At 42.0% G+C, this 25,632-nt stretch overlaps 1 protein-coding gene across 1 annotated transcript in view; it reads left to right on the forward strand.

Moving 5' to 3' along the window:
- The window catches only part of MYO7A (myosin VIIA), a 165,133-nt gene that overhangs the window by 20,445 nt on the left and 119,056 nt on the right, over nucleotides 1-25,632 (forward strand). The window contains exons 4-13 of the mRNA XM_069070910.1: nucleotides 1,943-2,064; nucleotides 2,560-2,702; nucleotides 3,572-3,685; nucleotides 4,671-4,824; nucleotides 7,649-7,725; nucleotides 12,277-12,396; nucleotides 16,885-17,027; nucleotides 17,940-18,150; nucleotides 20,678-20,813; nucleotides 22,402-22,508. Of these exons, the coding sequence (XP_068927011.1) occupies nucleotides 1,943-2,064; nucleotides 2,560-2,702; nucleotides 3,572-3,685; nucleotides 4,671-4,824; nucleotides 7,649-7,725; nucleotides 12,277-12,396; nucleotides 16,885-17,027; nucleotides 17,940-18,150; nucleotides 20,678-20,813; nucleotides 22,402-22,508 (1,327 nt within the window). The remainder of the gene's footprint in view (nucleotides 1-1,942; nucleotides 2,065-2,559; nucleotides 2,703-3,571; nucleotides 3,686-4,670; nucleotides 4,825-7,648; nucleotides 7,726-12,276; nucleotides 12,397-16,884; nucleotides 17,028-17,939; nucleotides 18,151-20,677; nucleotides 20,814-22,401; nucleotides 22,509-25,632) is intronic.

The raw sequence follows: 25,632 nt of genomic DNA on the forward strand, positions 1-25,632 counted from the left end.
ATCATCACTTTCTAATTCTATGATTCTAAGAATCAATGACTATAATAATTCCTTGGTGCTAACATTCTACAACTATTCATCTAGGATCCCATGACTATAAGATTATAAAATTATAGGAATATACTTTTATGATTCTAGCATTCTATGACTTAAAATTTCCATCATCCTAAAATTTTGTGACTTTGTTTTAGGATTGGTAGGTTCTAGGACCCCCAAGTCTATTGTTCCAAGATTTTATGGCTATCATTCTTGGATACTTAGATTCTATGACTATGAGTTTAGGATTCTATACTTCTAAAGGAGTAGTTTTTTATATGCATGAATGAATGAATCCATAAATTATATTTTTACACGCTTACATGTGTCAGACATTGTGCAAAGCTTTGGTAATCTAAATCTAAAAAAGAAATATAGTCTCTGCTCTCAAGATGCCTGCATCCTAATGGAGATGACAGTACAAATAGAAGCATGGTGGGAGGTATTTTAGACTGGGAAATTACATAGTGAGTGGAGGTACAGAGCAGTTAATTGGCATTTTCTTTCCAGCAATGGTATCATTGATTTAATTACAATTACTAGAGTTAGAAGTAGAAAGAGAAATATGCCACTAGGGAGCATGTCAAGAAGACAGCCAGAGAGCATGCAGATAAGGGGCCTTGGTCAGGCTAATTGTAGTGAACTGTAACCAGTTAAGAAAGAGCACAGGGCCCCAGAGAGGGGGTGGTGGCAAGTCGGGTCACAGCTAAGGAGTTATGGTGTGAAGATCTTAAAAGAGCAGCAGTGTAGAGGGTCAAGTCAATGTTGGGCTAGCTAGGAAAAGCTCTCCCCAATCAGTAGTGCGGGGTCCCAAGGCAGGAGTTAGAGAACTTTGGTTCTAGGACACGATGTAACTAGAATTCTAAAATCCTATGACTAACTCTAGAATTCTCTCATTCTGGGCTTCTCAAACTCTAGGACTCTCAAACTCCTTGATTATATAGCTATACTTCTGTGTTTATAAGATTCTCACAAGTAGGAGTCTGTGTTTCGATGATGATAATATTTTATAAATATTGCCCTGTTATTGTAAGATTTAGGTACCCTTTGAACCTATGATTCTAGGTGTTAGGACTAGAAGTCTATTTTTAAAAAATTTAATCATTTTGATTCTATGATTTTTTGACTATGATTCTATGGTTCTAGAATTATATAACTGTTTTTCTATGATTCTAAGATTCTTGTATCTATAATTCTATGATTTGAATATTCTATGACTATGATACTAGGATTCTATTACTATAATTCTAAGATTTTATAAATATGGTTTCATTATTCAATGACTATGTGTGAAATATTTTATATTAAAAATTATATATAATTTATATATTTATGTATAACATTTTTATATAGAAATAGTTTATATTTATATTTTATAATTAAGATTCTAAATTTTTATTATTCTCTGACTATAAGATTCCATTACTATGACTCTATCATTTCAGGATTTTATGTCTGTGATGCCAGGATTCTAGTACTTCCTGACTCTACCATTTCTAACAATATGATTATTTTGTATTTCTAAATTCTCTGACTAGGGTTCCAGGATCTTACAAGTCTATGCCCACTCTTACTCTATAATTCTAAGAGTCTGTAACTATAATTCTAAGATTCTATAACTGATTTTAGAATTTTAAGGCTATGGCATTTTTATGGCATGCTTGTATGAGTCTAGGATTTTAAGAGTCCATAAATATGAATATTTGCTTCTAAGATATGATAAATATGATTCTAATATTTGTTGATTATGAACCTAGGATTCCAGGATTATTATCATTCCATGGTTCTAAGATTTTAGAAGGATGATCCTATCATTCAAAGATGTCATGGCCCTGAGACTCTGTGATGCTGAGAGTCTGGGGTGTATGGCCCCTAGCTCACATCCACTGCATTCCTTATTAACCAGTGGTGAGTCTGGCGCTGGGAAGACAGAGAGCACTAAGCTGATCCTTCAGTTCCTGGCAGCCATCAGTGGGCAGCATTCCTGGATTGAGCAGCAAGTGCTGGAAGCCAATCCCATCCTGGAAGGTAGGCTGGGCTTCTGGGATCTTCTTGAGGGAGGTCAAATTGGGGGAAAGGGTCTAAGGGTGGCTTTAGAGTTTGTGAGCCAAGGGCAACGAGAAGGAAGACATGATCTAGCAGCAACCTCAAGAGGAACTGGGAAGTCAAGGCTGCACAGAGGGAATATTTGGGAGGTCCAGTGATTTTCAATTGACATTGATTTTCAGTCCCCCCACCTTCTCCATCACCAGCATGTTGTCCTCTGGCACTTAGCAAGATGAGGGCTCACCACCAAGGATGGGGACTCAGGCCTAGGGTTGGGCAGGGGTGTGTGTCTATCTATGTATGTGTATGGGAGAGTGCTACATCCTGGGACTGGATATCTAAGTGAAATTATGGTCAGAACCCCAGTCCTGGACCAGGACCCCATGATTTAGGCTAGCCTAGAAAAAATCCTCTCCAAAGGCAGCATTGGCCCCAATTGTGTGCCGGGTGGGTGGGTCCTTGGGGGTCTCTCTGCAGCTTTTGGGAATGCAAAGACTATCCGCAATGACAACTCCAGTCGATTCGGGAAGTACATCGACATCCACTTTAACAAGAAGGGAGCCATTGAGGGGGCCAAGATCGAGCAGTACCTTTTGGAGAAGTCTCGAGTCTGCAGACAGGTGGGGCCAGGGTTAGGGTTGGGATGCCTTGTGGGCCTATGCTGGACATTGTGGGGCTCCTGTCAGAGGGGTTAGAGACTCCCAGGGTGAAATGTCTGTGAGTTAGTCCTTCCTTCAAGTCTCAGCTACAGTCCTACCTTTCAGGGTGGCTAGGTGGCACAGTGAGTAGAGAGCCAGTCCTGGAGTCAGGAGGACTTGAATTCAGATCCAGCCTCAGACACTTACACACACACACACACACACACACACACACAACTAGCCCTGTGACCTTGGGCAAGTTACTTAACCCCAATTGCCCTCCAAACAAACAAACAAACAAAACAAAGTCCTACCTTTCCCAATCCCTTTTAATTTTAGTACCTTCGTTCTGTTCATTATTTTAAAATTTATCCTATATATATATAGCTCATAGGTACATAGTGGTTTGCATGTGGTCTCCCCTGTGATCTCTTTGAGAACAGTGACTTTTTTTAAACTTTATATTTCCAATATTTAGCACAGTGCCTCATGGCACATAGTAGGCATTTAATAAATTCTAGTGGACTGAGGCTGTGACTGCTGGGCTTTTAAAAGGCAGGGGCTTGAAGACTCATGCAAAGATATCTTCCCCTGGTAATCCTCCTCAATCACTCTGGTCTTCTCTGTCAGTGGGCACTGAAGGGGAGAAGAGAATAAGGACTTTAGAGCACAAGGACAGGCCTCTCTGATTATGATCAGAGTTTAACTGGCCTCCAAAACCTGCCAACCTTTGTTTCGGTCCCTAATTGTCTTCTCTCTCCTTGCTTCTCACTCTGTCACCTTTTCTGTCTCTCTGTTCCCATATTTTCCTCTACTATTCCTACTTTTCTCTCCCATCCCTCCTCTTCCAGGCTCCAGATGAGCGGAATTACCATGTTTTCTACTGTATGCTTGAAGGTATGACTGCAGACCAGAAGAAGAAATTGGGCCTGGGTCAAGCCACCGACTACAACTATCTGGCCATGGTAAGAGCTGCAGATGGCTGCCCCAAGCCCCACTGTGAGGCACCAGGAGTAACTCCCACCTCCTGGGGAAATAGATCCTTCAGGAATGGAGATGGGTCAGTTTGAGTTGGGACATCAATCATGATGATAACAGATGTTGATATAGCTCTCTGAGGTTTGCAAAGCCTTTGATATTATCTCATTTGCTGGGCACAATAACTCTGTGTTTATATCACAGAAATCCAAGTGCTATTATTCTTACTACAGATGGAGAATCTGATGCACAGAGATGTTAAGTGGGTTCCTTAGGTGAGGCAGGATTTTAACTCAGGTCTTTCTGTTACCGAGGCTACTTTATTCACTGTGCCACCTAAGTGCCCAGGCCCATCCTTTTATTTTAGTGGTGAGTAAGCTGAGATCCTGGACAGCTAGGTGGTGCACTGGATAGAGAGCTAGGCCTAGAGTCAGGCAGACCTGAGTTCAAATCCAGCCCTGGGAAAAAGTCACTTAATCACTTTCTGCCCCATTTCTTTATCTATAAAATATATGTTTGATGTGAGCAAAATATTAAAAATAAAATTTGTAAAGGACTTTGAAAACCTTAAAGCACAATATAAATGTTAGCTGTATAAAGCTAACTTTAAAAGCACTTGATTAACCATAAAGCCCTTTGTAAACTATCAAGGGCTTGTTATATTACCAGAAGATCAGCGGTAATTACTCTCTGTCTAATCTGGGAGAGGGAAAAAACATTTTTGAATCAAGATTATCAGATATGACTTTAAAATTAAGGTGCTGTTAAACAGACCAGAACAAAACAAGATGCTTTCATTGCCCTCTAAGTGACTTAGAGGTTAGGAATAGGAGTCGTCAAGGCTGAGCCTGTAGCAAATGGACTGATGACTTCTCCACGAGGCACAAATGCACCCAACATTCAGGCAGTGGCATCCTTCTGCCAGTGACTGGATCTTCCCTGCCCCAGCCTCACCCTGGTCTCTGTCATCAGGGCAACTGCACCACCTGTGATGGCCGAGATGACAGCAAGGAATATGCCAATATCCGCTCTGCCATGAAAGTGCTAATGTTCACCGACACAGAGAACTGGGAAATCTCCAAGCTCCTGGCTTCTATTTTGCACATGGGCAATCTCAAGTATGAAGGTAAAGACGGGGGAATCTGGGTGCGAGTCTGGATGCTATGCGACTGACTTGCTGCATGACCTTGGACAAGTCATTTGCTTTTACTGTAAATGAGGGGACAGAATGAAATAATCTGTAAGATCTCTTTTGGCTGTAAAATTCTATGTTTTATCTCATTACTATACTCCTTTCCAGCTCTGGTAGTCTATGTTCTACCAGTCTCTCCTTATATTTATATTCTATGTTCTAAATTTTTCCCCCAACTTTGATATTCTGTGTTCTATGGTCCCTTCTATTTCTAACATTTTATGATTCTGTGATTATTACTCATCTCCAAATGTGCCCTGGAAAGGATTGTGGCCTCACAGTGAGATTTGAAAATCACCCAACAAGTCCCCTGCCCAATGTTCTTCAACTTGTGGCCATAGAAACTAAAAGGGAACTCTTAGAGCTTCATTTCTTTGAAGAAAGCCTCTAAATACAAATACTTATGGGAGGTAGGATTCATTTAGTCAATTCACAACAGGATGTTGGGGCTTAGCTTTCATTCTTCTCTGGACAGGAGGACCTCAGGGCTTGTCAGAGGCCAGAAACCTTTGTTGTGAGGTCCTGCATAAGGCATATATAGCATACATTTGATCCTGGGGAGACCTGCTTCATCACTGTCTTTCTCCCAATTTGATTCAGCAAACATTTTTAAGAGGTTACTATTTGCAAGGTATGGTGTATACTACAAACACAAAATCAGTTAATCAAGCTCTTATTAAGCACCTAGGATGTGCCAGGCATTGGGTTAGGCATGGGGGATACAGTCTCAGCCCTCAGGGACCTTACATTCTAACAGGGGAAATGCAACATGTACATATATAGGTATACAAAAACACATATAAAATAGATACAAGGTAAACGGAGTTGAAGGCATGAGATATTGGTGGGGGTTAGGAAAGACCTCCTGCAAAAGGTGAAATTTGAGCTAAGTCTTGAAGGAAAGAAGGTATTCTTTTTTTTGGAGGGGGGAAGGCAAGGCAATTGGGGTTAAGTGACTTGCCCAAGGTCACACAGCTAGTGTGTCAAGTGTCTGAGGTAAAATTTGAACTCAGGTCCTCCTGACTTCAGGGCCCATGCTCTAGTCACTGTGATACCTAACTGCCCCTGGAAAACAAGTATTCCAAGGGGAAGAGGTGATGAGGTATGGCATTTCAGGGATGGGAACAGCCAGTACAAAGGCATGGAGATGGGAGCATCATATGTGAAGAATAGCAAGTAGGTTAGTGTGGTTGGACCATGGGGTGCACAGGGAAAAGAGGGGTGTGAGAATCATGTGATAGATGGCTGTAAAGAAGAAGGGGCAGGTACCTCACTTCTCAGGGTATGGGACACCCTCTTCCACTGAAAAACCTCAGCTATGGCTTCACAAGGCCCAGGTTTAGTCCTTGGGAAGCTGAGCCCCCCAAGTTGTAAGGTCTCAAGGAATTTATATTTTCCTGGTGAGATGCAAAATATACACAGGTGAGTAAATGCAAAGTAATTTAAAAAGAGAGAGAACACTGATGACTGGGAAAGGCTTTGAGTAGGATATGGCAACTTCTCCGAACCTAGAAGGAGGCTAAGGATTCTTAGTCCACGTGGAGTAGTGCATGGAGCCCTGGAGATGAAGGAGCAAAGACCTGGGTTCCAGTTCTGTCTCAGACTAGCTGTATAGGGCAAGTCACTTAGTAGTCTCCATGGTCCTAAGTTTCCACATCTATAAAATGGTGGGGGGTCAGACTAGATATCCTTGCAACCACAGGACAAAGAAACAAGGGATCCAAGGGTGGAGGATAATGTAGAGATGAAACAACCAACTCTTGGGTTAAACTGGGAAGGGAGGAAAGTGAGGCCAGAGCAGGGACCAGAATAGGTAGGGGTGGTGAGACTGGAGGTCACAGTGACAACAAAGAATAGTGTGATAGAAGAAGAGATGGGAGAAGAGGAGCTTACTATCAGAGAAGACCACTTCTGAGTCCAGGATCCTGGATCACAGCTATGGCGGATGATAAGAGTGCGCTATGCCAATCTCTTCTTTCACTGTTCTCACAGCCCCAGCCTAGCATAAGCGTGAAGAGACCTCTTTTCCCAGAGGGTGCAAACACCAGACATACTCTGGGCATCCAATTGAATCATCTCTGTTCTTACAAACATTCATGATGTGAGACTTGGAACCTAATGGCATATAGGGAAAAGAATGTGAGATTAAAAGTCAAAGGATTTGGGTTTGAGAACTAAGTCTGTCACCTCTGGTACTTTGGGCAAGTCACTTGACCTATCTAAGCCTTGGTTGGCTCTTCTTAAAATGAGGTGGGCTGGGTGAGGTCCCTAGTGAATATTTCAGGGAGGATTCGAATTCAGGTCTACCTGAGTCCAAATCTAGTGTACTATTCATAGTGCTACCTCAATGCTTCAAGGTGCTTAAAATCTCTTCGGAGGAGGGATGAGGAAAAACAGATGAGATATATATGTATAAGTAGGATATGAGGTAGAAAATGGTTAGGGCAAAGGAAAGCCCAGGGAAATCACCCTAAGAGAATCTGGAGGAGAGATCTGTGTAGTATGATGGCTCTGAAGTCAGAGGATCTAGTTCAAACATCGTATCTGATACTTGCTACCAGTGTGACCTTGGACTAATCACCTTACCAATGAGAGAGTTGGCTGCAAAGACTTTTGAAGTCTCTTCCAAAATGCACAATCTATGATCCTATGATCAGTTCAGGTGCCCCCTGACCTGGACCTTAAAAAAAGAGGAGGATTTCAATAGGTAGAGAGACATGGAGGGACTGTCTGACTCCCTGTCTTTGTTCCCCTGCAGCCAGAACATTTGAAAACCTGGATGCTTGTGAGGTTCTCTTCTCTCCTTCCTTAGCCACAACTGCATCTCTGCTTGAGGTAAGTCCAGAAATAGATGTTCCTGGTGGTATGGGGGGGGGAGTATTTCTGTTGCTTTTGCGGGGAACGCTGGGAGGGAGAGGAAGCTGGCAGCAAGGAGGGAAGAAAGGAAGAAAGAAGGATTGGGGCTACTTTGGGTTTAGTGAAACCAGCCACCAGCCCAAAGTCAGAAATCTTTTTGACACAGTCCCAATTTTACACTTATCTGGCATGCATATTGTTGTTGTATTTGTCCTTCATTTTTGAAGGGGACCATGGCATCAGGGAAATGGTGATGTGACTCGCAGTTGACTTGGATTTGAGTGAGGGAGGGCTGTGCAAGGTCACCAGCCTCACTTTCTCCTCTACAGCCATCTGGGTCCAGTGGGCAAATATTCATCAGGATGACTGGAGATGACCCAGGAAGCAATGGAAGATCCTTGCCCTTTTAGGCTAAGTCCCTTTCAAGTACTCACTTAAAGTGAGGTAACGCTCATTCAGTGAATAGGCCTCTTGAAGAATGAGCCAAGGAATGGTCCCTTTAATTAGCCCTGCCCAGGCTTCACTTGGTGGCTGTATTTTGGGCCTTCCTGGCTGAGAGTGAATGTCAATGGCAACCGTTTCTCTTTGGAACAGCAACCCTGAGGGTCTTCCCCTTATAGTTGGAGCATATGGGGTGTCAGGGAGGACTAGCACCTCTGGTTTGACCTTCGAGGTCCACCTGGTGCTCAGCTCTCACCTGAGGCTCCAAGAAGCTGCATGTAGCCTGCATAGCAGCCACACTCCAGTAAAACCATCTTGCCAGACAGGCTAAACCAGGTTGAGGGTAACTGATAGGACTTAAACCTGACAGTGAGTTAGGGGATGTCTGCCCCAAAGATGTGAAGACTTACCCAGGCAGAATGGATGGGAGCAATTTGTTCCAACGACCATGAAAGTGACTGAGGCAAGGGCTGCAGAGCTCTCAGAGCTTGGTCAGACCTCGAAGACCACAGTAGTCCACTACAGCCCAGGCTGTAGGCGGGTATCCTGACTTTTGTCCTGCTGCTGGCCTCCGATGACTCTGGAAGAGAGAGTGAGGCTGACGACTGTGCAGCTATGCCTCACTAAAATACAATTCATGCGCAAGTCAACCATGATGTCCTTGGTCCTCTTCAAAAACAGAGGGTGAACAAAAAAACGGGACCGCAGTTAGGGCAGATCATGAAAGATAAGCCAAGAAGCTGCTGGCATTCATGGAAAGTGGTGTAGTGGAAAAGTCATTGGACCGGGAGTCAAGTCTTGATGAAACAATGAGTTCTTCACTGCTGGAGGTCTTCAAAGAGAGGTTGGATGGATGTTTGTTGGAGATGTTGCAGGAGGTATTCGTGTTCATGTGGGCTGGAATGAATGGCACCTGTGGGCTCTTCTGCCTGTGAGATTCTAGGATTCCATAGTTTTAGTCCCAGCTTTTTGGTAAACATTCTGTGCATTCTTGGACAAGGTACTTCTCTCAGGGTTTCAATTTCCTCCACTATAAAATGAAGAAATTGAACTAAATGATCTGTTTGCCTTCTGATGCTAAAAATAATCAATTAATTTTCCAATTTTATTTTTCTGTGGCTATGAAAGGACTCAGTTCAAATTGTTCCATCTTCAAGGTTACCGGCATTCTAATCATTGTCAGGTCTGGTGGCCACTTCTCAGTCACTGTCTTTTTTGATCTCTGAAGTATTTGATACTCTTGGTCACTGCCTCCTCCCAGACACCTTCTTCCTCCTGGGTTTTCATGACATTGCTGCCTCCCGGTTTTCCTTCTTCCTGTCTGACCACTACTCCCCATCTTCTTTTCTGGATCCTCAGCTTTGTCCTATCCCTTATGAGTAGGTATACTCCAAGGCTCTGTCCCAGGCTCCTTTCCCTTACTTTGTACATTTTCTCTTAGTGGCATGGTGTATAGAGTTCTGGGCCTGTAGTCAGGAGGACCTGAGTTAAAATCCAATCTCAAACATTTATTAGCCTTGTGTACTTGGGCAAGTCACTTATATGCCTTAGTTTTCTTAACTGTAAAATGGGGGATAATGACAGCACTTACCTCCCAGGTTTGTTTTGAGAATCAAATGGAATAACGTTGGTAAAGTGACTAGTACAGTGCCTGGTACATAGTAGGTGATATATAAATGGTGGCAATGATGACAGTGGTGCCCTTATCAGCTTCCATTGACTAGCTTTCTTGTCTATGCAGATAAGTCCCAGCCAGATATGTGTCCAGCTCTTCTCTTCTCTCATTTCCTTCCTGTGGGCATTTATCCTTCATTTATAAAATGAAAGGATTGGGTTAGATCAGAGGTTCTCAAACTTATTTGGTCTACTGCCCCTTTTAAAAAAAATTACTCAGTGCCTCCCTAGAAATCTACTTATTTTAACCCTTTAGTGATTAAAAAAATTGTATCATTTCAAAAAATATATATAAAATATATTTTTAAAAAAATGATGCATCTTAAATTTAAAAATTTATTGTAAATCTGTGGTTTTTTCCTGCATTGAAATTTTGATGATGCAATATTGTGTCATGTACAATACAGTATTGTATTGTAAACAAGGCATTACTTGTACTTATTCCTGCCAATGCATGCTGGACTTCCCAGCAACATGAGATGCACTTGGCAGCCAACACTTGCTTGTTAAGACCTGTCAGTGGACTTGATCATGGATTGGTTATAACTTGCATTTTGTGTGTTTATTTGGAAAATAATGTAATCACTACAGCTTTAACTCTGTTATACAACAGATGAAATGTGCACAGATGGTTTTTCAAAAATTTTCCCATATTCTCTTCTTTCCTTATGCTTCCACCGCCCTTGTATTTTTATTCAATGCCTCCCAATTGCACCCTAGGCTACTACTGCCCTCCCTCCATCATTCTGGTACCCTCCCCTAGAGGGTGGTATTGCCCACTCTGGGAACCTATGGACTAGATGATTTATGAGGGCCCTTCTAGGTCCAGATTGCGGGTTCTCTGAGTAAGAGGTGATAGCATGGTATGTGGTAAGAGCCCTAAATTTAGAGCCAAAAGGCATGGGTTTGAATCTCTGCTCTCTTTCTTGTGGTCTATCATACCTTGAGTATGTCACTTTCCCTTTATGGGCTTCAGGTGCTCCATCTGATAAATGAAGGGTTTGGACAAGGTGCTATCAAAGGGTTCTTTTAGATGTGACATTCTAGAAGTTTATTGAAAATTCTGGGAAAATCTGTTTGGAAAAGAAATTGAATCCAGTCTCTGAGGGGATACTTACTGGGCCTCCAGGCTCTGGGCATTTCCTTGGGCCACCAATCAGTGTTTTTCAATTCAGCTTAGATTTGATCAAGTATTTAGGCTGTGTAGAAACCTGTGGGACCTCAGGGAGCTGGGAAACTTGAGCCTGGAGAGTTACATATATTTATGGATGGGTATAATCCCTCTAGTACTTTGGGGTATGGGGTAAGGGGAAAGAGTGCAGGAGTGCATTTCAAAAATCAAAATAATTCCCTGATTGATTGCTACAAGTTAAGAGGTTAAAAGTTCCAAATTTGGGAATGCACATAGCTAGAGGTGCCCAGGAAGCTTGTTGAGGGTGGCTTGGAGCATTGTACTGAAGCCAGAGCTGTAAGAGAAAAACTTCCTAATAATTAGAGCTTCTAGCAGTGCAATGGGCTGCCTTAGGGGTACAGAGGTCCCCATCTACAGGGGCTTTCAAACAAAAGGGGATGACTACTTCCTGGGTACATAGGCAGCAAGGTGGTTCAGTGGGTAGAATGCTGGACTTGGAATCAGGAAGACCTGAGTTGAAATCATCATCATAATTTAGTAAGTGTCTACTATATGCCAATCAATGTTCTAAGCACTTTACAAATATTCTCATTTCATCCTCAATGATTTGACTTCAGGAGATGTTGTTCAGTTATTTGAGTTGTGTCTGACTCTTCATGACCCCATTTGGGATTTATTTGACAAAGATAATGGAGTGATTTGCCATTTCCTTCTCCAGCTTATTTTACAATTGGGGAAACTGAGGCAAACAGGGTAAAGTGACTTGCCCAGGATCACACAGCTACTAAGTGTCTAAGGCCAGATTTGAACTCAGGAAGATGAGTCTTCTTGACTCCAGGTTTGGTACTCCATCTGCTACCCCACCTAACGGCCCTAGAAGGACAGTTCTTATCCTTACTTTATAGATGAGGAAACCAAGGCAGGCAGAGATCAAGTGACTTGTCCAAGATCACATAGTTTGTTAATTAGGTGAGGCTGAATTAGAGCTCAGGTTTTTCTGATTCCAGATCCAGTGCTCAATCCACTGTGCCACCTTGTCTCAAATAATAGTTATGTGACCCTGGGCTAGTCATTTATCTCTCTAAATCTGTTTCCTCATTCCTCCTCAATGGGAATAATGAGCAAATAAAATAACACGTGTAAATTACTTTGTAAACTTTAAATACATGTTTTGTGTTGTTGTGTTGTCATTCCTTTTCAAGTCTTCGTTAGGGTAGGTGACCAATGAAGTCCCTTCCCGAGCTAAGATTGTGTGACTGTGAGTTTTTCCATCATGCTTCCAGGTTCATCCTCCAGATCTGATGAATTGCCTTACCAGTCGAACCATCATCACAAGAGGGGAAACTGTCTCCACCCCACTCAGCAAGGAGCAAGCCCTGGATGTCAGAGACGCTTTTGTCAAGGTAAGGTTTCAGAGAGAGGGAGCCGTGAGCCTCATGCATTGGAACTGGCTGGGACTGGTCTTGAATTTTTATTCATCAGGATGATGCTAGGAAAGGGACGTCAGCTGGGTTGTGAGTTCAACTGACTGCTGAGTTGCTTAAAATAATATCCTAATTAACAAACACCAAATAAAACAAACATTTCTCTCTGTAACATAGACCAGGAAAAGATTGTAAATGAAACCGTGAGTCTCTATTACATATACCTTGTGTTTTATTTCAAGTATATGAATTCAACATGTAACTTTCAAGGCTTGTCAGGGTTCCCTTTCATCCTCCCTTCTGGTCCCCTCTCTACACTTAAAAGAAATGTTTCAATGGTTCTCTTTTCTTTCTTTCCGTTTTAAGATTTCTTTTAACTTTGTAATTCTGCAGAGGAGGCAGGGAGCAAACCCTTATCTGAATAATTGCTGACATTAGTAGCATAGTAGAGAGAATATTGGGCTTGGAGCCAGGAAGATTTGGGTTCAAATCCTATCTCTGACACTTACAAGCTGTATGACCCTGGGCAAATCATTAGTGATTTTCCTAAAGTATAAGCCTTGCTGTATCAACCTTCTTCCTTTGCCACTCATCACTCAATAACCTCCAGTGGGCATCAGTTAACTCCCTGTATCCCATGATCTAGCATTAGACTACCACGGAGAAAGACATTCTTTTTGTTCCTTCTTCAAGTAGGCTACTCATTACTCTGGAGGCTCTCAGTCAGTGGTACACTAGTAAATGTTTAACAAATTACTCTTCAGGAAAATAAAAATGTGCTCAGGATATACTTTTAGGTTTAATCTGCATTATTAGTGTTTTCTTCATCACTTTCTTATCTAGACAATTAATAAAACAAAAAAAAAATCAAGCCCTGATTTGTAACACTTGCTGATTTCCAAGGTAAAAATATTCACACTGGAAGTTTTAACAATTGGCTCTTGTTAGCTGGTTTGAGCTGGGTCCAGCAGAACTGCTTTTAGTCCTCTTCTATTTTACACTGTCCACAGGGGAATACTTCAATGGCCTTGGGGAATCAAGGTTGGCAAAGGGAATAAGTAAATCAGAGAATTTCAGGGCAGGAAGGAATAGCAGAGGTCACCTAGTCCCTCCCCTACCTGAACAGGTATTTCCTTTACAGCATCCTTCCAAAGTGGTCATGCAGCATCTCCTTGAACACTACTTGTGATGTGGAATTCATGACCTGAAAGACTGTCATTCCATCGTGGGATAGCTCAGATGCTTAGGAAGTTCCTACTGAAATGAAAATCTGCCTTCCTGTAACTTCCCTTTATTGCTCCTAGTTGTAGGACACTTTGTGCTTTATTCTAATAGCCTTCAGGGTCATGTTCATGCCACAGTGAGTCACTGGGTGGGGATGGGGAACTTAGACCCATTTGTGTCAGTGCCCTTTCTAAAATGTGGTTTCTACCTCTTAGGTAGCAAAAAGTTGGAAGCAAAGTAGGTACTCATCATATGGGAGAATGGCAGAGCCAACTGTGGGGCATGAAAGAAGTGGAATATTGTAGTACCATCATTTGAACTGATACAGATTAAATAAGCAGAGGTAGGAGAAGAGTCTATTCAATGAAAGTAAGTTAAAACAACACTAAAGGTAGCCCAACTTAGATTAATTTTAGTCACTAATCTTGGTACCAAAGAATAGATGATGAAATACACATCTCTCTTCTCTGTAGTTAGGTGAGGGACAAAAGAGTGGAATGTAGTATGTGTTCTCAGAGGTAGTTTCAAAATCTCTCAGGCTGTTTTGCTTCTGAAGCTTAAATACTTTGGCCACATATTGAGAAGACAGGATTCATTGGAAAAGACCCTGATGTTGGGAAAGATTGAAAGCAAAAAGAAAAGGGGCCAACAGAGGATGAGATGGTTAGATAGTGAAATGGAAGCAATAAATAGACTTTGGGAGGTTGGACAGACTTTGAGAGATAGTGGAAGATAAAAGGGCCTTATGTACTATGGTCCATGGTGTCTTGAAGAGTTGGACACAACTGAATGACTGAACAACAATTATTTTGCTTAATTGCTTTTCCTGTTAGAGAAGCAAGTTTGATGTAGATATATCAGTGAATAAGTGTGTTCTACAAAACAAAACACATAAAAAATGAATTTTTTAAAAATGTGATGCCTGGAATCGAATATACAATGGGACTAAACAAGCAGCATGGAAAATAAATACAGTGCTTAGGGCAGCTAGGTGGCACAGTGAATAGAGCACTAGCCCTGGAATCAGAAGGACCTGAGTTCAAATCTGGTCTCAGACACTTGACACTTACTAGTTGTGTGACCTTGGGCAAGTCACTTAACCACAATTGCCCTGCCTTCCCTTCTCCAAAAAAGGAAAGAAAGAAAGAAAGAAAGAAAGAAAGAAAGAAAGAAAGAAAGAAAGAAAGAAAGAAAGAAAGAAAGAAAGAAAGGAAGGAAGGAAGGAAGGAAGGAAGGAAGGAAGGAAGGGAAGGAAGAAAAGAAAGGGAGGAAGGGAGGAAGGAAGGAAGGAAGGAAGGAAGGAAGGAAGGAAGGAAGGAAGGAAGGAAGAAAAGAAGGAAGGAAGAAAAGAAGGAAGGAAGGGAGTACTTGACTTGGAGTCAAGGAAAATCCTTAGAAGCTGTGTGACTCTTGATATCACTTAACTGCTCTGTCCCTCAGTTTCTCCATTAGTAAAATTAAGATAATAATAGAATTTACTTTCCAGGGTCAGTGTAAGGTTCAAATGACATAGCGTATATAAAGCACTTTGCAAACCTTAAAACATGATATACATGTGAATTAATGGCTTTTTGATTTTTTTCTTTGTGTCTTTTTTCAGAGTACAGCAAGGGGGATAAGGGGTGGGAAATGTCTTTACCACCCACCACCAGGAACAGCAGTAGTAAGTTATGGCAGAAGCACATGACAGAAGGAGACATGTGTTTATAAATGACCTGAAAGGGGAGATCAAGGACATCATTTTGAAACCCCAAATCCTTGTGTAGAGGGGGTGGGATTTTGAAGTTCCTAGGCAGGGCAAGTGCTGAATCTAGCATTCTTATTAGGGATGAAAGATTTTCATACTGTTCCACCCAAAGTACCTGAACTCATATGGAGCAGGTCTCATAACTTATGAACTTGACCCCTAGGGGTCAAGTTCTCTTTCTTTGGCTCCTTAGCTCACCTGAATTAATCTGGCAAAAATTCCAAAATAAAACGTCTTCATAGCATATTCTAGGGTGTCCCAAATATGCATGGTCAGATCCTACACAGACAGCATACAATATGGTTATTTAATATGAATAACCTTTATTTTACCCCTAAAGAAAAGGCACAAGATGCTAAAGATTCACATAAACCCATGAACAAATATAACGGGGAAAAGTCCTCAAATAGCCCATCAACATCTTGCCCTCCAACCCCAACCTTCTCCTTCCCACTGGAAGAATACTAACTTGAGATTGCTGTTGGGGCAACCCTCCATCATTCTGGTGAATATCTCTTTCCTACAGAGTCCTACACAGTCTCCTCAGGACACCTTGTGGTTTAGATACCCCGAAAAGGTAAACATGCTTTGGAGCTTGTTATACAAAAGACCTCCTTTTCATCAGACCTGAAGTGTCTAAGTAACTTCATGGCTTTTTTCTCTAGGAAGATCACTGTGCAAGAACCATGTGGACTCTCCCATTCTTTTCTAAGGTACAGGGATGCATTAGGAAATATTATCATTCTAGAAAGTTCAGTGCCTAAACTCTCAAATTCAGGAGCTCTTGAACTTGGAGTTACTCACAAAGCAATCCTCAAAGCCATCATTGCCAAGAAAATCTCTCTTCTCCACTAGAATGGTGGCTAAATTCAATGCTTAACCTCCCTGGGAACTTCAAAATCCCACCTCCACTACATAGGAGTCTGAGGTCCAATAAGAATGCCCTTGAATTCTATTTTCAGGCAAGTACAAACATGTCTCCTCCTGCCATGTGCTTCTGCTACAAGTTGGCATTACTGCTTCTATCGATGAGTAAAAGAGACATTCCCCGCCCCCCCATCCCCTTTATTGTACTGTGGAAGAAGGCACAAGAAAAAGGTCAACAAGCAAGTCCTCTGGAGCTATGAACCATGGACAGCATCATCAGCTGACTTATAGGCCACTAGGAAAAGTGACCGATTCAGTCAATCACTATAAGTTCCCTTATATCCCATGAGTTTGATTGGGGGACTTTTCCGTTTGATCAGGGACTAACCATGGATCTTATCCTGTACTTTCATCAAATTGACTGGAGAACTCCTTACTTTACTCAAGGATTTCTCTGGTCAACCACCTTGACATTATCATTGCTCTTATGTGGTCTGACCAAGAAGATTGTGAGACTCCCTCTTCTCCAGACATGAGGCTTCTATAGAGTATGTGTAAATATAAAATGCTAGAGAAGAGAGACTCAGACCCAAACATTCCAAGAGTTAAAAATCCTGGTTATTTTTCAGGGAATTTATGGGAGACTCTTTGTGTGGATTGTGGACAAGATCAATGCTGCAATTTATAGACCTCCGGCCCAAGGCATCAAAAACACACGAAGATCAATTGGTCTTTTGGACATCTTTGGCTTTGAAAACTTTACTGTGAACAGGTACAACATAAGGCTCAGTCCCTGCCTTCAAAAGGGCTTATAGTCTAGTGGGGTAGTTGGGCACTCAAGTTTCACATGCTATAAGAGATTTAGGGATCAAGACATCAAGATCACCAATGTCTAAATTCTACAGTTGAACTGATCATTAGGGGCCTGCAAAGTCACCCCTTTCACACCCACATTTCTGAATGCTTTCCTCCTGCTCTGTGACTGTCTTGTTACAGGTTTCAGTTCACAAGGCTAGCCCTCAAGACAAACACATTAAAAGAGTACAAAACAAATTTGATCCTGACAATTACTCTGGGAAACAGGTAGTGAAGGAAGGCATATTCAGTTCGGTTCAACAATTCAGGAAATATTTAAGTACCTACTCTGTGAAAAGGCCTATGTTTCTGTAGGTGTAGGATTAGGGAAGAGGGGAAAAGACTATAGAATTTAGGTAAGATATGGAGTACTGTGCCAGGAGTCAGGAGACCTGGAATCTAGTTCTGCCACTAATTCCCAGTGTGGCCTTGGGTAAGTCCCCTCATCTACTTGGGGCTCAGTTTCTTTCTCTGTCAAATGAGAGGACTGGGCCAGTTAATCTACAAAGCCCCTTCTAGTTCTAAAATGAAGAACCTGAGACTTGGAGGAAGGGATTTGCTGATTTACAGAAAGAGTCAATTTGAAATGCCAGATCTTCTGAGTTCTAATCTGTATTTTCTAATATACTATGATGCTTTTGTGGGAAATGAAACTATAACAATGGAATGAGAGAACCCAGGCCTCCTGGCTTTCATCTTGGGTGCCTCCCATCCCTACCCAGCAGGAGTCTTCATTCTTGAAAGAAGAAACCCTACAGTCTTATCCTGTCCTCCTTGCCCCACTGTCCCCCTCGGTGACTACCTCTTTCCTTCCTTCCCTGGCCTCCAGCTTTGAGCAGCTCTGTATCAACTTTGCCAATGAGAACTTGCAACAGTTCTTTGTGAGGCATGTCTTCAAGTTGGAGCAGGAAGAATACAACCTGGAGAACATTGACTGGCTACATATCGAGTTCACCGACAACCAGGACGCCCTGGACATGATCGCTAATAAACCTATGAATATCATCTCCCTTATTGATGAAGAGAGTAAATTCCCTAAGGTGTGTGTGCATCATTGTGAATATGTGTGAACAGGGGAGGGAATGGGGACAGAGTATAGAACATCCTTCCTTTACCCACTCAGAAATCATTAAGTGTTAAAATTGGAAGAGCCCTTAGATTACAGAATTAGAACAAAGAACGTCTAGGAAGACCTTAGGAAACAGTGGCTGTGCCAGGGCAGAGAGTAGGCCTGGTTGTCCTTCATCTCACTGGAAAGAAGTAGAGCTGGGGACTCTCACCTTCACCAAGCTACAGGAGCAGTTAAACAGCCTGGATGGGTTCCAGGTGACCACGGCCAGGGCCAGGGCTCATAGGGGAAACACAAGAGGGGAAGAGTACTCCAAACCACACTCCATGGTGGCTGGTAGTCACACCACCATGGGAGAAGGGTCAAGGGGCAACCGCAAAGTCCCAAGTATTGTGGAAACGCTCTAGAATAGCAGTTCTCAAACTTTTTGGTCTGAGGACCCCTTTTATGGTCAAATTATTGACTACTACCCAAAGAGCACTTGTTTTTATGGATTATAAGTTATCAATATTTACAGCATTAGAAATAAAAACATCTAAGTATTATTATGAAATAATGTTTGCAGAACCCCCCCAATGGGTCTTGGGGACCCCCAAGGATACCCAGACCACACCTTGAGAATCACTGTTTTAAATGATAGAATATTCGTGCTGAAAGGGACCTTAGAACAGAAAATATTTCACCAACAGATCAAGGTCATAGTCATAGTCAAAAAACATTTATTAAGTACCTATTATATGCCAGATACTACGCTAAGTACTGGGAATATAAATAAGAAAGGAAGGAAGGAAAGAAGGAAGGAAGGAAGGAAGGAAGAAAGAAAGAAAGAGAAAGAGAGAAAGAAAGAAAGAAAGAAAGAAAGAAAGAAAGAAAGAAAGAAAGAAAGAGAAAGAAAGAAAAATAAAAAAGAAAGAAAAAGGAAGGAAGGTAGGAAGAAAGAAAGAGAAAGAAAGAAAGAGGAAAAAAGAAAGAAAGGAAGAGGAAAAAAGAAAGAGAGAAAGAAAGGAAGGAAGACAATCTCTGACCTCTAGGAGCTGACAATCTAATAGGGAAGATAATACACAAAAAGAAGCTGAAAGGGGGTGGGGTGGGCCAACAGAGGCTGCCACATCCCAGGCAATATGTTTATAAAGTTGAAACCAAGTAGAGCAGCTGGTGAGGAATGGTTGGAACATTCTGATCCCTCTGTAAAAGGAAGCCTGAGAGAGGATTTGTTGACTCATCTTCTAGTCCTCTAATCAGAGGAGAGAGGCAGCTGAGGGTGTTGAGGAGGTGTTGGGTATCAAAGCCAAATCTACCATGATGATGAGATTTCAGTTGGAGGGAGACACAATGTTGGTAGAGTCAGAACCAAGCAGATCTGCTGATAGGAAGGGGCCACAACTCTTGGTCAATCATTTGTTTTCAAAGGCCTCCTCTTTAGAAGACTGCCAATTCAAGCCATTGTCTTGGTCAAACTGAGACCTGTTAAAGACCTTAGCTTGAAAAGACCAAGGTCCCCCAATGCATCCTGGGCCATCTCCAGTCATCATGATTCATATCTGACAGTGGACCCCGATGGCTCTGGAGGAGAAAGTGAGGCTGGTGACTTTGCATAGGCCTCCATCACTTAAATCCAATTCACTTGCATGTTATGGTATCACTTCCCTGATGTCCTGGTCCTCTTTGAGAACAAGGGACAAATAGCAACAACAAGAATCCAGTTTGAGCAAGCCCTCCCTGAGCTTCAGTTTCCTTCACTATAAAGCTATGGCATTAGACTAGATGACTTCGAAAGTTCTCTCCCAATTACAAAACATTTCATATTAAATCTCAAGCTACTTGTGGGCATAGGGACCAAAATATTTATGTGTTTAGGAAGCAAAGCATAAAAGCATAGACTGAAATGGAAAGGACTTTTGAGATAATAGCAACAATGGCTAGCATTTATATAGTACCTAAGATGTTTCATTGGAGGATAAGCCAGTGAAGGAGATTGAGAAGGAGCAGTTGAGTGGTAAGAGGAGAACCAGGAGAGCAGAATCCCAAAAACCTGCAGAGAAGAAGGTGTTTTACAGTGTCAAGGCTGCTGAGAGGTCAAGGAGAATGAAGACTGAGAAAAGGCCATGAATCTTGGCACTTAAGAGATCATTGGTACCTTTGGAGAGGGCAGTTTTGGTGAGCTTGGAAGCCAGGTGATAGAGAGTGAGATGTTGTAGATGTTGTTCTCAAGGAAAAGGCAAGAAAGACATAGGATGCCAGCAGGGATAGAAGGATTCTATTGACTTGTCACCTATGTCACCAACTGATTAGTCTAGCCCCCTCATTTTAAAGATGAGTATACTGAGACTTTTAGAGATGGGTAAACTGAGTCATGCGAAGAGATTTGTCTCAGATTCTACTGGGCATAAATGGGGGAGTCGGAATTGCAGTTGGGATCCTGGGGGTGGTATAGGAGAGGTGGTCTCGAAGAGGGAAGGAAGGGGGCTGGTTCAGCAGTGGAGGCCTGGTCTCTGCAGGGGACGGATACAACCATGCTGCATAAACTCAACTCTCAGCACAAGCTCAACACCAACTACATCCCCCCAAAGAACAACCACGAGACCCAGTTTGGGATCAATCATTTCGCTGGAATTGTCTACTACGAGACACAAGGTACCTGTTCCTGGGCCCCTGGGACTCAAAGAAGCTTCCAACTGCTTTGGGGAAGATCTAGTAGGTCAGAGGAGGGTTGAAAACCTGGTGACAGCAGGTGGAGGGAGGGAGCAGGTGGTTCCTTCTCTTCCCCCATCCTGGAAACTCATTAAATAAGGGAAAGAAGGATCCTGGGAGGTTCCCAAGAACAAGAAATGCCCTGGAATCTTATGTTTACCCATAGCTCCTTCCTCTTGTCTCATGAGGGGTCACTGACCACCCAAAGAATCACAGAATCTCAGAGGTAAAAGGGACCTCAGAGGCATGGAGTCCAGCATTTGAAGACTTCCCATGGTGGGGAGCCCATTCTATCTTGGGACAGCTCTAATTGTTAGGAAGGTTTTCCTTTCATTAAGGCAATTTGCCTCTATCATTTAGAATCATAACATCTAGAGATTAAAGGGATATGTCTTAAAAGTATATATGTATATATAAAATCCAACCCCATCATTTCAGTATTTGCTAATTTCTGAGATGTAAATGCTTATAGAGAGTATTTAACAATCAGCTTTCCTAAGCAGGTTCAAGCTGGCTCTAGCACACTTTTGGATGGGCTCTGTCCTTCTGCAGCAGAATTGGGACAAATTACACACACACACACACACACACACACACACATATACACACATACATACACATACACATGCACATGGACAGCTATATAGATACACAAATACATACATATACACATGTATACATAACACACATATATACACTCAAATATACATATAGGTATTATATATGTATTGGAGTGTGTATGTGTGGGTATATGTGTATATCTACACACCTCACACACATACATATATTATATACAGGCATGTTATATAGATATCTATATACATACCTGTATATACATATATACCACATGCTCATATACACCTATTATAGAGATATTTCCACAATACATATTATATATGTACACATGCATATATACATATGTATGTACACCCACACACATATATACACTCATGCACACATATAGGTACTCTATAGGTTGTTTTCATGTAAATACATATACACATATAGAATAGCTATGTGGGTACATGAATATATGTATGTATCATATGTGTGTTTATCTATATAGAGTACCTATGTATACATGAGTATGTGTATATATATATATGATTAGAGGGACAGAAAGAGAGAAAGACAGAGAGACAGAGACAGAAAGAGAGGACAAAGACACATGGTTCAGTGGATGCATTGCTAGGCTCAGAATCAGGAATCTTGAGTTCAAATCCTACTGCCTCTTGCTACCCAGATGATCTCAGGAAAGTCATTTCTAATCTATGGGTCTCAATTTTTGCATTTGTAAAATGCCCTCACCTCCTTACCCCATCCCAAGCAATACTGGCATGCTGAAATTGCCAACAATTCCCTGTGAGACCCTCAGGGTCCACGTCTAAAAGATGAGATGGTTGGACTACACAACCTCCAAAGTCCCTTTTAGCTCTAAAGAGTACACTAGCCATATGGCATTTTATTTTGATGGAGAGAAATAGTTTTTTGGGGCGGGAGGTTTTCCTGTGACTTTTCCCCACTTCTACAGGCTTCCTGGAGAAAAATCGGGACACTCTCCACGGTGACATAATACAGCTGGTCCATTCCTCAAGGAACAAGTTTGTCAAGCAGATCTTCCAGGCTGACGTTGCCATGGTAACAGGTGTCTGGGGAGAGGTGCCCTGGGCTGGCCACCTACCAACCTACCCCCTCCTTGCCCTGGTCTTAAGGGAGGGTGCTTCCAGGAGGGGGGTGCAGAGAGAAGGTCTGTAGGAAAGGGGTGGAGAGGGGCAGGTTTGCCAAATGTAAACCCCACTCTCCCATCCAGTCCAGTCAACCTCTGGCTAGGTTCACAGAAGACAGAGAATTGAGGCTGGGAGTAGGCTTGAGTCATAGAATACCAGAGTTGGAAGTGACCTCAGAACACAGAACATAGATTGTTACAACTGGAAAGGACCTTGAAACATAAAGTGTAAGAGCTAGAACACAGAATTGATAGTTGGAAAGGACCATAAAATAGACAGTGTCTGAGCTGGACAGGAGACGTTGGGAAGTTTTCCCAAAAGATCTCTTCCTTAGTGGTGTTCACCCTTTCCTTTACATATAGGTTGGTAAGGTTGGGGTGTGTAAAAATATTCTTGGAATCTGTCTGTGGCTTTGGTTCTTATACTTTGTTTTTCACACAGTGGACTCTTCTTCTCCTGGTTTTGTTTTGTTTTGTTTCTTTAGAAGAAACATTTCCTAGTTCCAGTGAAGTTCAGGATGATTGAGGGAAGGGTGGGTTAGGGAACAGGGAGGGTAAAGTTGATAAAATTGGTGCCAGGCTACAACAGGCACAAATAGACTAGTAAGAATTTCCATTGGACTAGCCCTTCCTCCCTCCATTATGTCATCAATATAGCAGGGTAGGGTTTTTTTTTTTTTAACTTTTTTTGCCTTTATTCCCCTAAACTGTAAATCTTTTTTTCTGGGCTCTTCTTAAAGGATGAATGAATGGATAGAGAGAAAGATGAATGCAGGGATATGCTGGTGAATGTTTAACAAACAGTTCTGTGAAAATGCACAACACCCTTTTAATTTAATCTGCACTATTAATATTTTCTTCAGTACTTCTTTAAGTCTAGATATCAATAAAACAATCAGTCGAGCTCTGATTTGTAATGTTTGCTGGTTTCTGAAAGTATAAATGCTCACACTGAAAATTTAACAATTGGCTCTTAGGACCTTGTAGGAGCAGGCATCAGCATACCCTGGGTGGATGGATGGATTAGAGATGGATAGAGGGATGGGTAGATGGATGAATGCAAAAGTGAATGGATGAAAGTATGGAGAATGATGCCTAGATAGATGGCTGCAGATATAAGGTAGGATGACTGTCCTACCTAAGGTGGACACATGCTTTTCCAAAGGACAGATGAGAAGGATGCAAAAGCCAGGTATAGTTGGGGGGTGGAGAGAATTGAAGGAGGACTTGAATTGAAGGGGAAGCAGGGACTAAGGGAGATGAGGGAGAGGGGGAGTAACAGTTCTGTTTTCTCTTGACAACTTTGATTCTGCTTTCCTACATCTGAGTTGGAACATCTGTATCAATACGAACTCCATGATTTCTTCCTCCTTCCTCTATGCTCACAATCTCCCTCTTCTTCCCATCTATCCTCTTCATTCTCCTCTTCCCTTTTCTTTCCTTTTCCCTCCTATAACAATTTAACTTGACTCGATGAACATTTATTATGTGTTGGCTATGTATAAGGTACTATGCTAGGGTCTAGAGATAGAAAGCTAAAATGATTTTGGATTTTATACTAGAGACAAGATAGAGTCATTGAAAACTTTTGAGTAGAGGAAGGATCTGAGCAAACCTTTGTTTTAGCACTATCAGCTTGGAAGTTGTGAGGAGGATGGACTGGAAAAGGGAGATCAGGAGACAGATGAAAGTAACAGCTATGTGGAGTTGAGAGGTGACTGAGGGCATGGACCAGGATAGAGGCTGAGTGGAAAGAAGGAGAGAGATGTGACAGAGGTTGGGGAGGAAGAATTGACAAGACTTGGCCATTGATTGGATATGGTGGGGGTTGGGGAATTGAGGTCAATGGAAGAGTCAAAGGTAACTCCAAAGTTGCATTTCTTGGTGACTGGAAAGATGGTGGCACCCTTAATAGAAACAGGGAAGTTTGGAGAAGGTATGAAGGATGTGTTGAGTTTGAGAAAACTGCAAGTAAATATTTCCAGGTGAAAATGGTCAGGGGGGCAATTGATAATACCAGACCAGAATTCAGGAGAGAGATAACCTCTATATAAGTAAAGATATGAGAGTTAGTTAATAGCTAGGTGGTGCAGGTGGATAGAATGCTGGTGCTGCGGTTAGGAAGACCTCAGTTCAAATCCCACCTCAGACACTTACTTATTAGATGTGTGACTCTAGACAAGTCACTTAGTACTGGTTGCCTCAGTTTCCTCATCTGTAAAATGGTCTGGAGAAGGAAATGGCAAACCATTCCAGTATCTCTGCCAAGAAAACTCAAAAAAGGGGTCATGAAGAGTTGGATGTGACTGAAAATAACTAAACAACAACAAGGAGTTAGTTACCTGAGTAGAGATAAAAATACCCAAAGGAGGTGATGTGCTCACAAGAGAAAAAGTGTAGGAACATTATTTTAGTGGTAGTGTGAAGGATAGATTAAAGACTGGAGAGAATGGAAGCAAGAAGACTTATTTGGAGTCTATGGAGTTTGGGGAAGAGGTGGTAAGGGCCCTAACTAAAGTTGTGGTTATAGAAGTGAAAAGGGGGACAGGTACAAGAACTACTTGTATTGGATTAGTTTTGAGGGGAAGAATCCACACGTCTTGTGAATTGATTGGGTTTTGGGAGTTACGGAGAGGAAAGAGTCAGAGCTGGCTCTGATTTTCTGAGACTTCCTTACCCAGAAAATGGTGGAATCATTAGCAGAAATAGAGAAGTTAGTAGAATGGCAGATCTGTGTTCAGATTTAGGCATGTGGAATTTGAGATGAGGACAGGATATTCTCTTTCCTCTTTTGTCCTCTCCCTCCCTTATTCCCTCTTTCACTTTCCCTCTCTCCTTTATTTCCTCTTTTGTCTCCCCTTCCTCCTTTCCTTTTTCTCTCCTCTGTTCTCCTTCCTTCTCTCTCCTTCCTTTTGTTCATTTTCTCTCTTCCTCCCTCACTATCTCTTTTTCTCTCTTTTCTTTCCTTCTCCCTTCTCCTTTCTTCTTCCTTCTTTCCTTCCTGCTTGGAGCCCCAACACCAGGTAATTATTGGAG

The sequence above is a fragment of the Petaurus breviceps genome, unplaced genomic scaffold (assembly GCF_028583685.1).
Source record: "Petaurus breviceps papuanus isolate PSGF00001 unplaced genomic scaffold, PetGlider_PUasm1.0 90823, whole genome shotgun sequence".
NCBI lineage: Eukaryota > Metazoa > Chordata > Mammalia > Diprotodontia > Petauridae > Petaurus > Petaurus breviceps.